At 37.3% G+C, this 16091-nt stretch overlaps 3 protein-coding genes across 5 annotated transcripts; 2 read left to right on the top strand and 1 right to left on the bottom strand.

The window, feature by feature from the left end:
* The first annotated feature begins 234 nt into the window (after positions 1-234).
* Positions 235-4431, top strand: LOC122277518 (3-deoxy-manno-octulosonate cytidylyltransferase, mitochondrial-like). Of its 2 annotated transcripts, none has more exons than XR_006229024.1 (8): positions 235-489; positions 1252-1297; positions 2038-2124; positions 2218-2342; positions 2707-2846; positions 2935-2994; positions 3078-3188; positions 4033-4431. XR_006229024.1 is itself a non-coding variant. In XM_043087520.1 (8 exons), the coding sequence occupies exons 1-8, from the start codon at positions 235-237 to the stop codon at positions 4123-4125; spliced, it is 909 nt and encodes a 302-aa protein (XP_042943454.1). In that variant the 3' UTR covers positions 4126-4431. The 2 variants fall into 2 exon arrangements, 1 of the variants encoding a protein (XP_042943454.1); XM_043087520.1 differs by having other exon boundaries at positions 2943-2994.
* Positions 4432-5352: 921 nt separating this feature from the next.
* LOC122276002 (cysteine-rich receptor-like protein kinase 10) lies at positions 5353-12355 on the top strand. The gene is made up of 10 exons (XM_043085409.1): positions 5353-6208; positions 6353-6363; positions 6608-7713; positions 7818-8360; positions 9634-9795; positions 9899-10020; positions 10188-10398; positions 10608-10845; positions 10946-11096; positions 11218-12355. Exons 1-10 carry the CDS (start codon positions 5438-5440, stop codon positions 11536-11538), a joined length of 3636 nt encoding a protein of 1211 aa, XP_042941343.1. The 5' UTR covers positions 5353-5437; the 3' UTR covers positions 11539-12355.
* On the bottom strand, positions 11883-16020 carry LOC122277234 (probable 2-carboxy-D-arabinitol-1-phosphatase). 2 transcript variants are annotated; one of them, XM_043087165.1, is made up of 7 exons: positions 15660-16017; positions 14266-14417; positions 13875-13994; positions 13476-13575; positions 13052-13191; positions 12886-12965; positions 11883-12260 (listed from the first exon to the last, which is right to left on the bottom strand). In XM_043087165.1, the coding sequence occupies exons 1-7, from the start codon at positions 15871-15873 to the stop codon at positions 12134-12136; spliced, it is 933 nt and encodes a 310-aa protein (XP_042943099.1). In that variant the 5' UTR covers positions 15874-16017; the 3' UTR covers positions 11883-12133. The 2 variants fall into 2 exon arrangements, with proteins under 2 accessions (XP_042943099.1, XP_042943100.1); XM_043087166.1 differs by lacking the exon at positions 13476-13575 and having other exon boundaries at positions 13052-13204; positions 15660-16020.
* Positions 16021-16091: the final 71 nt, after the last annotated feature.

Genomic DNA, 16091 nt, shown 5'->3' with positions numbered 1-16091 from the left:
TCACAGCAATGGCAGACAAGATACTGTTGTCATTTTCTTTTCAGGGTGATGAAGACGAAGTGTACCGTTTTGGAAGCCACGTGAAAGGTCAAAAAACGACACTTTCATTTCCCGCCGTTACGAAGCTTCCTTCCCAATCACACAACTATAAACAGGCGCTGCCACCCCAACTTTCAACACGCGCCACTTCTCCCCCACCGTTCCAGAGAGAACCTAGCGTTGAACCACTGAACGATGAGTCCCACATCGACCACCTCCTCTGCCACTTCCTCTTCCTCAGGCTCCAACAGCACCACCAGTTCATGGCTCATGCAGGGCCCACTGGCCGGAGCTGCCATTGCGGCCTCGGCTGGAGCTTACGCGGTGATTTCTGCGCTCAGATCCGCGAGATTTCGGAGCCAGGTGATTGGAATCATCCCGGCTCGCTTCGCTTCCTCCAGATTCCAAGGCAAACCACTGGTCCCAATCCTCGGAAAACCCATGATTCAGGTCTTACATTCCTACACTCCCGCTTCTTTAGTCTTTTAATCTAATTTCACTTTTTCTTCATATATTTTTAGTTATGGCTCTACAAATCTCATTTGAACGTTGATTTTCAGAATTGCAGAAGTTTCTTTTTTTCTTAATGGATCGAATTATTCTTAGCCCGCTCAAAAGCAGAACCGAGGAAAATTTAGAAAAAAAATGATAAGTAAATAACCAATTCTAAGTAGCTGGAAGCATGCTTTAATAGATTGAAAATGGCGGACTTGTTTCCACGCGCATGCTTTATTATACGTTCTTTTTATGGTGCAATCACTTGTTTGTAGCCAAATTCTTGCTTACCAAACTAGTTTATGCATTTTTGGACCTGCTGAGTAAGATGGCATTGGCTTCGTAAACTGATTCAAATAAGAGTGGGTGAGTGGTGGGGGCATCCGACAGTTCAGCGAGAGTTCGTGAAGATCCTCTAGTACAGATGTGGACTTGGTGCTTGTGTAAATAGAACATGGTTGATCTCAGAAAACTGTCTGTTCATAGTGTATTTGTAGGTGTAAAAATTCTGCATTTTGATTTACTAGCGTGGGAAAGATTTAAACTGGGTGGGGTGCAAGTGTAGCAGGTTTTTCGTAAGACACTAGTATTTGTTTTAATCCATGTGAAAGCTCTTCTGTTCCTCGTTCCAACTGTTATCTTCACATACTATTTTCCCTGCGCTGATTTTCCATGTTCTATGGATTTTTTTTTTTTACTATTTTCTTTGCCTTGCAGAGAACATGGGAAAGAGCAAAACTTGCAACCACATTAAACAAACTTGGTATGTCCTGTAATTGAGCTATATATATATTTATTTTCAAAATATTGTTGCTGTTCTAAAGATGATTGGTTCTATATGTTGTTACTGAGGTGAGAACATCCATTTGATGTTAATATCTAGAACTGTATGTTTTGACATTTAGGTTGCTTCAGGTTATAATGATAAAAACATTCCCATATTTGGATGCACTATAGAGAGCGAGAGGGGGGGCCGTGTTGACTCATACAGTGTCACAATGAAATTCTAAGATCTCCTGGCATTTTGTTGGGGTTAAGTTTTGAGAGTTTACCTCATGGCATGTGCTGCATTCTCTATTTATGCTACGCTGAAAGATGCAGGTTTCGTGGGTTTCATAGATGCAGCTAAGGTCACCAGTCTTGCGTTCTGTTTCTTCCTACATCATTGCCGTTTGATTCCATTTGGGGGAAAAGATGACATTATCAGTGGTGTAGATCGCATCATGTGTAAACTTATACTGCATATAAATGGCTATAGTTACAAAATGCCATAATGTTTGCCAATTAGGTTTACAAGTTAATTTCACCCTGATTCTTCTCCCTGTTGTGAGGGAAGCTATGTTAGGAATCATATGTAGGACTACACTTGTGGTGATTGAATTCCAGCACATGCTGTCAACATATAACATGACGGAAATTGGTTTAAGATAAACTTTGTAGATCTCTCTCTCTCTCTCTCTCTCTCCCTTCCAACTTATTATATATGATTTCTTCTTCAACAAGTTGTGGCCACCGATGATGAGAGGATTGCAGAAATCTGTCAAGGATTTGGAGCTGATGTGATAATGACATCAGAATCTTGCCAAAATGGTAAGACCAATGGATCTACCCTAGTATTTTTTCAACTTATCATATTAAAACACAAGGCGATTCATAAACTCAAGTTGATTGCTTGATTTTCAGGAACTGAACGATGCAATGAAGCACTTCAATATCTTCGGAAGAAATTTGACATTGTTGTTAACATTCAGGGGGATGAGCCTCTTTTAGAGCCTGAGATAATAGATGGGGTTGTCAAAGCTCTGCAGGTATCCCTCTGCATGTTTTTTCTAGATGAGATTGTACATTGTAACTTCTCTCAACTTAGAATGTAACTTGAAATTTTTTAATAATTTAGGGTGTACACTAAAAAATGGATGGCAGTTTAGGAGGGTAAGATATAATTTTCCCTTTATAATTGATAGAGACAAGAATATGGTTAACTCCCGAACACTTCTCTTATTTTTGAAACCCAATATATTGTTTAGTAAATGTTACAGACACAACAGCTCCTGAACACTCTTTTGATATGGACTGTAGTTCTTATACCGCTGGGTCAGCAATGACTTCTTTCACCCCCTCCCCCTTCTTCTATATATTAAATTATTAATCAGTTTAGTTCAAGTAATGCAGGCATCCCCAGATGCTGTGTTCAGCACTGCAGTTACATCCCTGAAACCAGAAGATGCATCTGATCCAAATCGTGTGAAATGTGTGATGGACGCTCATGGATATGCAATCTATTTTTCAAGGGGTCTGATCCCGTATAACAAGTAAGTTTATTTGTGTTTCCTATATGGATGCACTACAAAATAGAACTTCTAGCTGGCTAATAATGTTTCACTCATATCTTCATGTAAGAAACGCAGGTCAGGGAGTGTCAATCCACAATACCCATATTTGCTTCATCTTGGTATCCAGGTATTGCTTAAAAGGGCTTTCCTTGTGAACTTCTACTTTTCTGTGTGGTTTTTCATCCTGATGCATTTCTTCTGTCTTTCCAGAGCTATGACGCACAGTTTTTGAAGATATATCCAGAGCTTCCACCTACTCCACTGCAACTAGAAGAAGATTTAGAGCAGCTCAAAGTCCTTGAGAATGGATATAAGATGAAGGTAACTGTTTATCTTTGGTTTGAGTTGTTCTATTCCTTCATCAATTATCCATCATTTGTATCTTACTGGATATGGCATTAAAGTTTCCTTCGTGAATGTGTGCACGGATGTGTGCGAGAGAGAGAAAGATATCACTGGCGATTCTAAGATCTTAAGTTTGGCGTAAATTAAGCATGCTTTCGAAGTAGAGTGAATTCTCTCAGGCCAGCCTAGCCAGTCTACCAGGTTGACTTGTAATTTCTAGTCCTGGCTTTGAAGCTATGGAGCTCTTTTTAGTCTGGAAAAAGACCCATAATTATTATATTTCTTAACAAAGCTATTTTTACTATTGAATATTTATTAAACGAGAATCAGAAGGCATTTTTTTCCTCATTTCATTCCTAAGCACGTGTCTGTTTTTACATCCTCTACGTTCCTTGCATGAATGCCACTTAGAATTGAAGTCTGCAATCAGCAGCAATCTTAGAACTCAATGCTGAGTTGAACTCCTTAAAGTTATTGGGCTTCAACTCTGACTGCCGCCTAAACTATCCTCACGCTTCTACATCTCAGTGAATGACAACGTAGATTGCTTGACTTGTTTTGAATCTTTGATTGTTTTAAAATGCGAAAACATGTTTAATAACGGAGTTTACTATAGTATATTAGCAGATGCCCCTTAGATTTATGTTTTTTTTATGGGTACTCTGTCTCTACTATTCTGCCATTTAGTAATGTCTGAAGCAATTGGCTTTTGTACTTATAAACTCTACATTGTGACTTGTTAATCTCTCTTGAGAAAAATGGCCATTGAAACTGGTCCCCGAATCAGAAAGTTGATATTTTTTTGCCGATTCTCTCACAGGTGATCAAGGTCGACCATGATGCTCATGGTGTCGATACACCAGAAGATGTGAACAAGATAGAATCTTTGATGCGGGAACGAAATCTATCCTAATTCTCAACCAAAAGAAGAAGAAAAAGAAGAAAGAACCAGCTTATTATTAGCTCATCCACAACTGGAACTAGCAGGATCTAGAAGTTCTTGTGGCAGATTCAGTAACCCTTCGCTGTAATAAAGTTTAGAATTCTATAGACTAATCCATTTGTTTCCTAATTTTGGTGGTGTACCCCAAAGCAAGCCCGTTTGTATTAGTTCTCTTTGATCTGTAAGCTATATAATTTAAACAAGTATTTTCTCTGTACTGCGATAGCTTTCCTTGCTGTATTATTCCAAAAAAAACAAAAAAACGTTTATTCGTTAGACTTTCTGTCTTTTGCCCTTACATTTCAATCCACCTCCTGAAAAAAAAACTAAATTTCTGTCTTCTTGATAGAGAGCCATATGATGCCGACCGATGCAAATTGTCAACCCCTCTAGCCAATGAGAATTATGTAGTAATAAGATAAAAAGATTCCTTCAAGTTAGAAAAAAAAATATATAATCTAATTTTTGCGAGTTGAAGTGGGAGAGAGATATAAAATATTTATTTGTGTGTAGGAACTACTTCATTTATTTATATCAATATTACCTTATAATTGTAAAATGAGTTAATTGCAACTTGTTTAAATTCTTTGAACAAGAACGTTGAATTGATTGCATTAAATAGCCGAAAGTTGAGAAGATCATGTGTCGACTTCCTTTAAGTAATAATAGCAACAACCCACTATCATTAGAATATTTATTATGGCGCGTATTATTCCATTGGGGTGGCTAATGTATTAGATCCGGTGTGGGTCGATCGTATTGATATTTCAGAAAATAAAATAAAAAAACATGTCAAACTTTGAGTGTTGCTTCTTGTGAATACTTTAATGCAATTTTGTGGACAATTTAATCATATATAGCATAGGCCATAACATATATATATATATATGGTCACTTTTACATATGTTTCGTGCGTTCTGATAATTACAACCAATCGCATCAACGGAATACAAAATTAAATTTATATAGCATTGTTCATATTTTTATACTTTCACCGTTGAATAGTTTCCGAACTGGATTGAGACCTTCGTTATATATACATTTTCCATGTTGCAGCGAAGACGATGATGGTTTTGGAAGCTTGCAATTCCTTGAGGAGAAAGCAATTTGCGTAGCTTGACTTGCTAGCTTCATGTGTGTGTATATATATATATATGCCTTTCCATCAACACGTACGTACGGTCGTTCGGTCTTTATATTCGAGTAAATATTTTATGATCTTGCCCACAATGTTCGTTCTCAAATATTAATCTCGTATCTAGTTGCGAAGGGCAAGAGATAAATGGATTCCAACCTCTGCATCAACCTTTTGGGATTCTCCTTTCTGATCATCTTCCTCAGCCAAACCCGAACTGAAGTTGCTGCAACTTACTACCTCCACCATTACTGTCCAAACTCGACCACTTTCAACACCAACAGCGCCTACCAATTCAACCTCAATCGACTCCTCGCTTCCCTCTCATCCAACGCCTCCCGCAACGAGGGATTCCACAAAGCCACCGCTTCCGATGAAACGGTCTACGGCCTCTTCCTCTGTCGCGGAGACATCCCCGCCGACTCCTGCAGAGCCTGCGTTGCCGGCGCAGCCAGAGACGTAGTCGAGCGCTGCCCCGAGGAGAAAGTGGCCGTGGCCTGGTACGACGAGTGCATGCTACGCTACTCAGACCAGCGTTTCTTCTCCAGTATGGACTCCGTCCCTTCCGCTTACACGTGGAGCACCCAGAATGTATCGGAGGCAAACCTGTTTGACGAGCTGGTGAGATCAACAATGGAGGAGTTGGCAAGCGAGGTGATCAAAGATGTAGGTTCGGGGGCCAAGAAGTTTGGGACGAAAGAAGCGAATTTCACAAGGTCACAAAAGCTTTACACTCTTGCCCAATGCACGCCGGACCTCTCGCTTCATGACTGCAATAGGTGTCTGCAAATAGCCATAGCGAGTCTACAGAGTTGTTGTGGTGGAAAGCAAGGGGGCAGAGCTCTGTTTCCAAGCTGCCATGTTAGGTTTGATGTGCACCCGTTTTACCAGGCAGTAAAAAAATCGGCCCCTGTTGGAGTATAGCATCCAAGAATGAACAAATGGAATTAAAGTCTAAAGCAGCAGCAGCATCAGCACGTGTTAAATTAAAAGAGGAAGAAGAGTTAGTTAGTTAGTTAGTTAGTTAGTCATTTTACTTTCTTTCTGCACTTATATAAACAGAGTTTCATTTTGTAATCATTTTAATTCAGTCAATACAAGTCTCAGTTTCAAGTTTTCTCTCTTGTCTCGAGTTCATGATATTGATTTCATCTGAAACTTAACATGGTATCAGATTGAAAATACTCTTGCTTCCGCAATCCTTGTATCAAATTTCATCTCAAATTTCACTTCCTGATACGATTATAAACATCTTCATCCCAAAATCTTTGTAATCTCTAAATCATAATTTTCTTGCATTTCTTGGAAATTTCCAAGAATGAATTCTGATGATGATGTATCTGTTCATTCTTCTCATCTTCGTCAAAATCCTTCGGATGATTCCTCTAGTCCATATTACTTGCATCCAAGTGATAATCCTGGTGCATTGCTGGTTTCAGAAATATTTGTTGGCAATAATTACATTGCCTGGAGTCGAGCTATCATCATTGCCTTAACTGTCAAGAACAAAGCTGCATTTATTGATGGATCAATCCTTGCTCCTCCTGCTGATCAACGTGTTCTCCACACTGCTTGGCTTAGAGCCAATAATCTGGTACTTTCTTGGCTTATGAACTCCATATCGAAAGAAATCAGAAGTAGTCTTCTTTATGTTGCTTCTGCTGTCGATTTATGGAATGAATTGAAAACCAGATATTTGAGAAGTGATGGTCCTAGAGTTTTTCATCTTGAAAAATCTCTCAGTTCCATCACTCAAGGCTCTTTAACAATTACGGAGTACTTCAGTTCATTTAAGACACTTTGGGACGAATATCTCAACTACAGACCCTTTCCTACTTGTAGCTGTGGAAAGATGGCTTCATGCACCTGCAACCTATTTGATTTTCTTCTTATGAGACAACAGTCTGATTATGTTTTAAAGTTTTTAGTTGGTCTCAATGACTCTTATGCCTCAATAAGGAGTCAATTACTTCTCTGTTCTCCATTGCCAAGCATGGCAAATGTATTTTCTTTGCTGATTCAAGAAGAAAGTCAGAGAGAGTTGAATAATTCTGTTGATCATGAAACTCATGCTCTGTTGGTCAAACAAGTTAATCACCAGCCTAAGTTCTTGAAAGAAAAGTCAAAGAGGTCCTCTCTATACTGTACTCACTGTGGGTACAATGGACACACTGTGGAGAAGTGTTTCCAGTTGCATGGATACCCCCCTGGTTGGACTGGACCCAAAGGCAAGCGATATTCACCTACTGTAAATGCAGCTATCTCAAATGAAGAGGTCTATATTACCAACAGCAATGAGAACCAAAAGTTTTCTTTAACTCATGAGGAATTTACCAAGCTTTTAGCACTTGCTAATTCAAATCCTTCACTGCCTCAAACAAACCTCACACCAGCTGTGAATCTTGCCACTTCTCATTTCTCTGGTAACTTTCTAAACTCTTCTTGTTTTTCTGTTTCTTCAAACCAAGAACATGAAATTTCATGGATATTAGACACTGGTGCACCAGACCTGATCTTACCTATTCAGTTCAAGTCTTAAGTCAGTTCCTTTCCAAACCAGCAATCAGTCATTATAAGGCAGCCACCAGAGTTCTTAGATATTTGAAAGCAACACCAGGACAAGGATTACTTTTTCCCTCATCATCAGACTTGCAACTGAAAGCCTTTTCAGACAGTGACTGGGCAGGGTGTATTGACACTCGAAAAAGTGTCACAGGGTTTGCTATCTTCTTAGGCAACTCACTGGTTTCATGGAAAAGCAAGAAACAGGCAACAATAAGCAGGTCATCTGCAGAGGCAGAGTATCGGGCCATTGCATCAACCACCTGTGAGATTCAATGGCTTATTTATGCCTTGCAAGATTTAGGAATTAATCATTCTCAATCAACAATGCTCTATACAGACAGCAAGGCAGCCTTATCCATAGCAACAAATCCTGTTCAGCATGAGAGGACAAAGCACATAGAAATCGATTGTCACCTTATCAGAGAAAAATTACAGCAAAAAGTCATCAAGCTATTTCATATTCCTTCAAGGTTGCAGCTGGCAGACATATTGACAAAACCCCTTGGTTCTCTACTTTTTCATCACACATTACGCAAGATGAACATCATTAATATCCATGTTCATCTTGAGGGGGGGTGTTGGAGTATAGCATCCAAGATTGAACAAATGGAATTAAAGTCTAAAGCAGCAGCAGCAGCAGCACGTGTTAAATTAAAAGAGGAAGAAGAGTTAGTTAGTTAGTTAGTTAGTTAGTCATTTTACTTTCTTTCTGCACTTATATAAACAGAGTTTCATTTTGTAATCATTTTAATTCAGTCAATACAAGTCTCAGTTTCAAGTTTTCTCTCTTGTCTCGAGTTCATGATATTGATTTCATCTGAAACTTAACAGCCCCAACGCCTACTCCAGCATTTCTTCCTCCATTTTCTCTTCCGGCAAGAAAATCGAAAGGTTTGCAGTTTTGGGTGTAAAAAAAAAAAAAACTGAACAGTTTGAATCGGTTCCGATTGGATGAACCGGTAGGTTCCGTCGGTACGGTACCGCTTCTTAAGAATCAAAATTAGTTTTAACTCAGTGTGGTATCGGTTTTGTTTAAATCGAATCGGATCGATATATTTATAATTTTTTTATATTATATATAAATTTTTAATATATGTTATATACTAAATGTTAAATTGTTAACTAATATTATATGAAATTTTAATTTTATTATCCACCTCTATTAATTTTATAATATAAAATTAATCTCACAATATTTAATTATTTATTTGATATAACATATAAATTTTAATTTTAAATATAAATATTAATATTAAGTTATTATTAATATAAACATACTTTTGACATATATATATTAATATTAAGTTATTATTAATATAAACATACTTTTGACATATATATATCAATAATAAATATATTTTTTTCATAATAAATAATAATATATAAATATATTCTTTTTAAATACATTTTTACACATGATTTCATCATATATACTTATATAAAGAGTTTAGAGTTTATATAGATTGAAATTAAATTTAATACTATATTAGTATGCGTTAATTATTATAAAATAATATATTTATACTATAATATAAATAAATTAATATTTTAGTATAATGTTATTATTATTAATATAGATAATCTGTAACACCAGGAAAAACTTAAAATTTTGATTTCGGTAATGAATCTGATATTGTTTTTTAAAATTTTAAAATCATTGCGTACCGGATCGTTAAACCCCTTTGTAGTTTTTGCTTAATTCGAAGTCGTGGTATCCTTCTTTTTCATTACGAACGACACGCTTGGCCTGATCCCTCCGTCAATGAAACAGAGTATTTAATTTGTTTGTGTTTATGCAGGAAAAATTGAACTATCACCGCTGATAATCACTGCCATTGTTATACCGATTTTTGTCTCTCATGCGGCGCTATTCTTAATGGGGTACTACTTCCTCAGTAGGAGAGGAAGAAAAAAGTACAATGCCATGCAGGAAGAAAATGGTAAAGAAAACCTAACTGATTTTATTTTATTTTTATGCAATATTCTTATTTCTTTAATGTTAAATTTGCAGTTAATTATAGTATTAACTAGTTTGTCGTGCAGCTGCGAATCACATTACAACTGCAGGGTCCTTGCAATTTGGTTTTGCTACAATTGAAGCTGCCACTGGCAAATTCTCAGGTGATAACAAGCTTGGTGAAGGAGGATTTGGTGCAGTTTACAAGGTGATTGTGAAGGTTTAGTAGTTTTCTTTTAATTTCTTCTTTTGTGTGTGTCTGTGAATCCAAGTTTGTGCTTGCAAAATCCGAGAACGCTGAAGCTTTTGATATGAATTATACGTAATGGACAAAGAATATATAGTTCTAACGCCAGTTAAACCACATGATGTCAGGGTACACTTCCTAATGGACAAAGAATAGCTGTGAAGAGGCTATCGAAAAGTTCTAGACAGGGTGCAGGAGAATTTAAAAATGAAATCGTCCTAATAGCCCGGTTTCATCACAAAAACCTTGCAAATCTACTGGGATTTTGCTTGGAAGGAGAAGAGAAGATCCTCGTCTACGAATTTGTGCCCAACAAGAGCCTGGACTACTTTCTATATGGTCTGTACCTTAGAAGTGTGTGTCTAATATCTATGTTGTCTAATTTCATTTAGGGTTACTCTATATACAGTCCCCAAATGGAGACTGCTCAATCAAGCCCATTCAATGAGATGACTAGATTGTCTTTCTGTTCTAATTAAATTAGGTGATATGTATATGAATTTAGTTTAATATTGTAACCAAAATTTTGAATTTTGATGAACGTGTAGATCCCGAAAGGCGAGGACAACTTGATTGGTCAACACGTTATAGAATTATTGGAGGGATCTCGCGGGGACTTCTTTATCTGCACGAAGATTCTCGATTAAAAGTCGTACATCGTGATCTTAAAGCCAGTAATATTCTGTTAAATGAAAATATGGATCCAAAAATTTCAGATTTCGGCATGGCACAGATTTTTGGAGTCGATCAAACTCAAGGAAGCACCAGGAGGATTGTTGGCACATAGTAAGTTTCGAATGTTCAACTATTTCACTAACACAGACAACAAATTAACAACTGTTAAAGATTTTTTTTTTTTTTTTCAATTAATGATGTTGGTTTGCAGTGGTTACATGTCCCCAGAATATGCTAAATTTGGACAATTCTCTGTGAAGTCCGACGTGTATAGTTTTGGTGTTCTGATTCTGGAGATTTTAAGTGGCAAGAAGATCAGTTCTTTCTATCAGCCAGATGGTGCTGGACACCTTCTAAACTATGTGAGTAAAAATCAATTTCTGGTTTTGTTTTCATACGTTTAATGCCCTCATCATCACCATATATGCATAAGAGGGAGAGAGAAGAGTGGCATTGTAACGTTTACTTGATATATGGGTACAGGCCTGGAACCATTGGATGGATGGAACGCTCTTGGAACTTTTGGATCCAACACTGGGAGATTCTTACTCGAGAAGTGAAGCAATGAGATGTCTCCATGTAGGCTTACTCTGTGTACAGCACGATCCAGCCGACAGACCCACAATAGGATCCTTGTTGTCTCACTCTATTACTCTGCCGTCACCAAAACAACCAGCATATTTCTTTCCTTGTCGAACAGAGCAAAAAATGCCGATGAAGGAGCTCGATTTAGATCAGTATGCTAGCAAATCAACGCCGCGGTCTGTCAATGAAGCCTCAATCACTGAAGTATGCCCTCGATAGCGTTACTATCTGTTCATCATTCGTGAACCCCATATTGGGGCTCAAATTAGGCGTTTAGCTTCTAGTTTTCGAAAGGAAAAAAAATCTCTCAGGAGTTCATTTTGCTCGAATTTTTCTTAGAGCACAGAGCACTGATCTTAAACGCAATAGCAGACTTAAAAACCTTTACTCTGATGGCAATGCAAGTCATCTTGAGACCTCAACAGTGAACACCAGAGGAGGTGATGGTGAAGAAAAAGAATCATGGTAAACCAACAATGAGCCAGTTGAAGTACTAGACTTGCATGTAGCTGCCTGGTCCAGTACCTATAATAACTTAAGAAGGTGTTAACAGGAAATGCAGGTTGAAGAAAAAGAAAACAGATTTTCTGACACCAGTCGTCCAGATTAAAGTGCCACAAAAATGCACGGGCCCTGGCCTGCAACTTCAAGTGTTTACATAATTGCAGATAAATTCATTCCAGACGAAGTTCTCCTCAACGCCATGTTCGAAACCATGAAATGGAATGTGCCATATAAACTTAACATTCCAAGTATTATCCAAATATACAAAGCTGCTTCTTTCTCATCAATGAATGTACGACATCTATAAGTTTCAGTAAAGATAGACGTGATCGTTGTACATGTGGGCCGTCATGTTTAGAGATTGTAGCATTGCTTCTCCTCTTTTGTTGAAGTTGAAGACAGATATTCCACCATTATTCACATCTATTGCTCGGAACCTGAACCATTCAAAGCTTTGTTAGGGTGGACTACCAAAGGAAATTATAGTGCATAAATGTGAAACCTTTTTAGTCAGATGATATTTCATGGTCAATTACAATGTTACAATAATCCCAGCAGGCATTTTGACTCTGATAAAATAGCTATTTACTGATGGGGACTTATTCAGATAACAAGAAGTGATAAAAGAATGTGTCATTGGAGCAACAGCTCCATCTAAAATGCACAAAAGACATCACGTCAACCCACTATGGAAAACAAAAAACACAACGGCATTGACAAAACAAAACAACCAAGAGCTAACATTGTCACATCTGATTTGGGGAGTTGGATGTACTAAGCGATTTTACCTATGACCATCGGAATAGGCTGATACCAGGAAAATCATTGTTTAGATTGTTATTATAAAGTAAGAGGATTTTGTTGAATGAATATACCAACTTTAGTGGAATATGAGACACAATTCATGAAGTTCTCATGTCATTGGTCAAACCTTTACCCCTTTTGTATGAATATCCAAATAAATTACAGAATAGTCAAGAAACTTGGTGAACAATCAAATTTCGTTTTCAAGGATCACAAGTAACAGACCATGTCATAGGGTATTTTAATACAATTACATACCTCTCTGGGGGTAACCCTAAAGCTGTGCAGATCAGAGACCTCAAAATTGATTTATGAGTGACAACCAAAAAACTCTCTCCCTGGTCAATGAGGAAGATAATTACAGGGTAATTATATTGATTGCAACATGAGAATATAAAACAATGGTGTTAAGGGAAAGGCTTACAGGCGATAACAATATTTCTCTCCAAGCCTCTCTTGCTGTTCCCCACAGTTTTCGCACAGGGTAAACACCATTCACACAGAAATTAGCAGGATCTTCTCTCCATGTTGTATACTCCTTCGGATATCTCTCCTTAGCATCCACTGCCTCCAAATTCTGAATGTGATTTAGTCTTGCGCATAAAGTACTAAAGAAGACGTATAAATCAAGATCCATTACAAGTCCACAAGTAAAGCATATTTCAAACTAGCTAGAGAGGAGCCTTTTTTTCAAAATTCAACCAGGCTAACTGAGTATTTGACTTGAGTCATGAAGAAGTCAAGTGGATTCAAATTGACTAATTTAAAAATACCACCACGAATCATGTAAAGTTGGATAAAGTAAAGTTGGCAAGTTTTAGAACTATCTGAATAAAAAGTAGACAGACCATTTTTCATGCCTTCAAGAAAAAATAGATGGGCTTCCTTTAGTGAATCAAGGAAAATAAGTGGTTCTTCCCTCCCCTGCCATAGAACTTCAGCAGTGGACTGCATTAAACACGCAAATATCAAATTTGTGAAATATTAAAATCAGCACACGAAATATGTAAACTTAAAAAAAAACTTCAGCAGTGGACTGCATTAAACACGCACATATCAAATTTGTGAAATATTAAAATCAGCACACGAAATATGTAAACTTAAAAAAAAAAACTTCAGCAGTGGACTGCATTAAACACGCACATATCAAATTTGTGAAATATTAAAATCAGCACATGAAATATGTAAACTTAAAAAAAAAAAAAAAAAACACACACACACACACACTAAATATGTATTTTTCAAACCTTGGCACGAGATATTGGACTTGAAAAGCATTGATCAAAGTGCATACTTGTCAAGGCTTTCCTGCACCTCTCTGCTTGCCTCACTCCGGTTTCTGTTAGGATAGATAAGTTTGAGCTTCCCTGGAATGTACATATACCAATCAAGTTAGTAGACATTAAAGGCTTACCTAACATAAGTCCAAGGCAAACAAGGCATGGAGCTAATTTAGTTACGGCGCTCCAAACCAGCACAATTATTTAAGGCAGTATAAAAACACAACAATTGGATTTGAGAAGCAAAGAAGTGTACACCTTCAATTTTCACTTATGAAAACACAAGATAATCAATCCCCCTTCCCCAGAAGAAAATAAACAGAACTAACAGAAGTTGAAAAACAGAGAAGAAACACACCTGAACTCTACTCTCTTCATTCCAAGAGCTAAGGCCATGCCTTACGAGAGTCACCTTCTTCGATGACGATATTGACAGACTAGTAAGTGATGTCGTTGCTCTTTCAAAATCATATGCACCACCAGTCATAGAAGCATCATTTTGAAAATTTTCTGCCATAATGTGTTATCAAAATCAAGACCAAATTCCAGAAAATATACCACTCCATTTGCAGTAAGACCACCAAGTTAGCACAGTTGTCAGTTCATTCCCAATGTGAAGAATTATTCATAATCGACCCCTTGTAAATATTTGACGATAAAAATGAAAAATACGTGACATCGCACGATCTTAACTTTGGATCTCAAAGAGGTGGGGGGGAACAAAAAATTCCAAAAGAAGTAATACTTTAGGGGTAAAGTGACAACTTTGATAGTTCAGTGGTCATACTGCTAAAGAATTGGTAACTTGATGGGGTAAAGTATAATTTTCCATGCTGAAATTATCTTATAAGATGAAATATTTCCCACTGAACATTTTTAATTAGCAAATATTGTGCCAAATTGGCCTCGGCCAAATCATTAGATTCATACAACTGGAACTCTACAACTCTAGGGATCTTGAAATATGTATCCCAGAAGTCATTCAATACCTCTATATAAATGACACCAATAAGAAAGTCTAGGCATCTATTCTCACATAGCAATGCAAAACAACTAAAATAATATGTATATTTAGCATATGGGTTGAATTCGTTCTAATGTATTGAAAACAGGTAAATACTGGTTTAACGGCCTCTATGGAACAGAGATCTTTGAACCTCCTAATTCATATTTATAACAGAGGGTAAAGTGACAAGCACTGCACACAAACCCAAGTTTAAGTAAACCATGAAAGGTAAGACGAGAAAGTTGTTTCCCCACAATTCTTTCATCCTCTCTGTAGAAAGCTATAGAGGCTTTCAAGAAGCTGTTTCCCTAAGCTATTTCATACCTTATCTGCCAAGCAAACATTGTGGATTGTTACGGACCAGTAAGAACCACACATTCCCTTTTAAGAATAAACAGGTATAAAAAATAGCTACAGTTCAAGATAGCCAGTCACAAACCACAGAGTAAAGAGGAAATATGTAATACCCAGATTGCGAATTGACAGATGTGAATGAGATCTCACATTGTTTGGAGTATATTCCAAATGTGATTTTAGACTTTCTTGGTTGTTACAAAATATAATTATTTCGCACATTCAGTTTCAATCTGTGAAACCAACTAATTTCTTTCAACCAAACAGGCAGCTAAATTCTATCTATTTGGAGGATTCAAGAAGCCGGTTTTTAAGGAACCCCCATCTTAAAAAGCTCCACTCGGGGAAAATTAAAATGATGTTTGAATTAACACATAAAAGAATAAGATTACCAGTTGTTAGGGGCAAGTCTGGACCAGAATTTGAGCACTGAATTCTGCGTGTTGCACAAGAACGAGTTTGAATCTTAGTGGATCTTTTAGAGCCATATATGGAGGTCGTACATGGACAAATAACGGAAATCGACGACAAAAGAACTCCACAAACCATCTTCTTCGGGTACTGGGTTGCGTCTCCACGTTGTGGTCTTCGATGGTTTTGGTGCATTTATGGGAGACTAGTACATTGTTGAGTGAGCATAACTGCGATTTGCCCAAGTAATCCTGATCGTAGATTGGTGTGGACGGTGTTATCTGCCAAGATGGTGTGGATTGATTGGCTTAAAACATGGGCACATTTTGGGTGGCGATCCTTTCTCCTTGCATTTGTCAGCATATATATGCTTGTGTAGGAAGAATAAGATTCTATTTGTGTTCCCTAGCCAA

Source organism: Carya illinoinensis, chromosome 9, assembly GCF_018687715.1.
Source record: "Carya illinoinensis cultivar Pawnee chromosome 9, C.illinoinensisPawnee_v1, whole genome shotgun sequence".
Taxonomy (NCBI): domain Eukaryota; kingdom Viridiplantae; phylum Streptophyta; class Magnoliopsida; order Fagales; family Juglandaceae; genus Carya; species Carya illinoinensis.
Note: the sequence above shows the minus strand (reverse complement) of the source record. Positions and strands in the feature narration are given on the sequence as shown.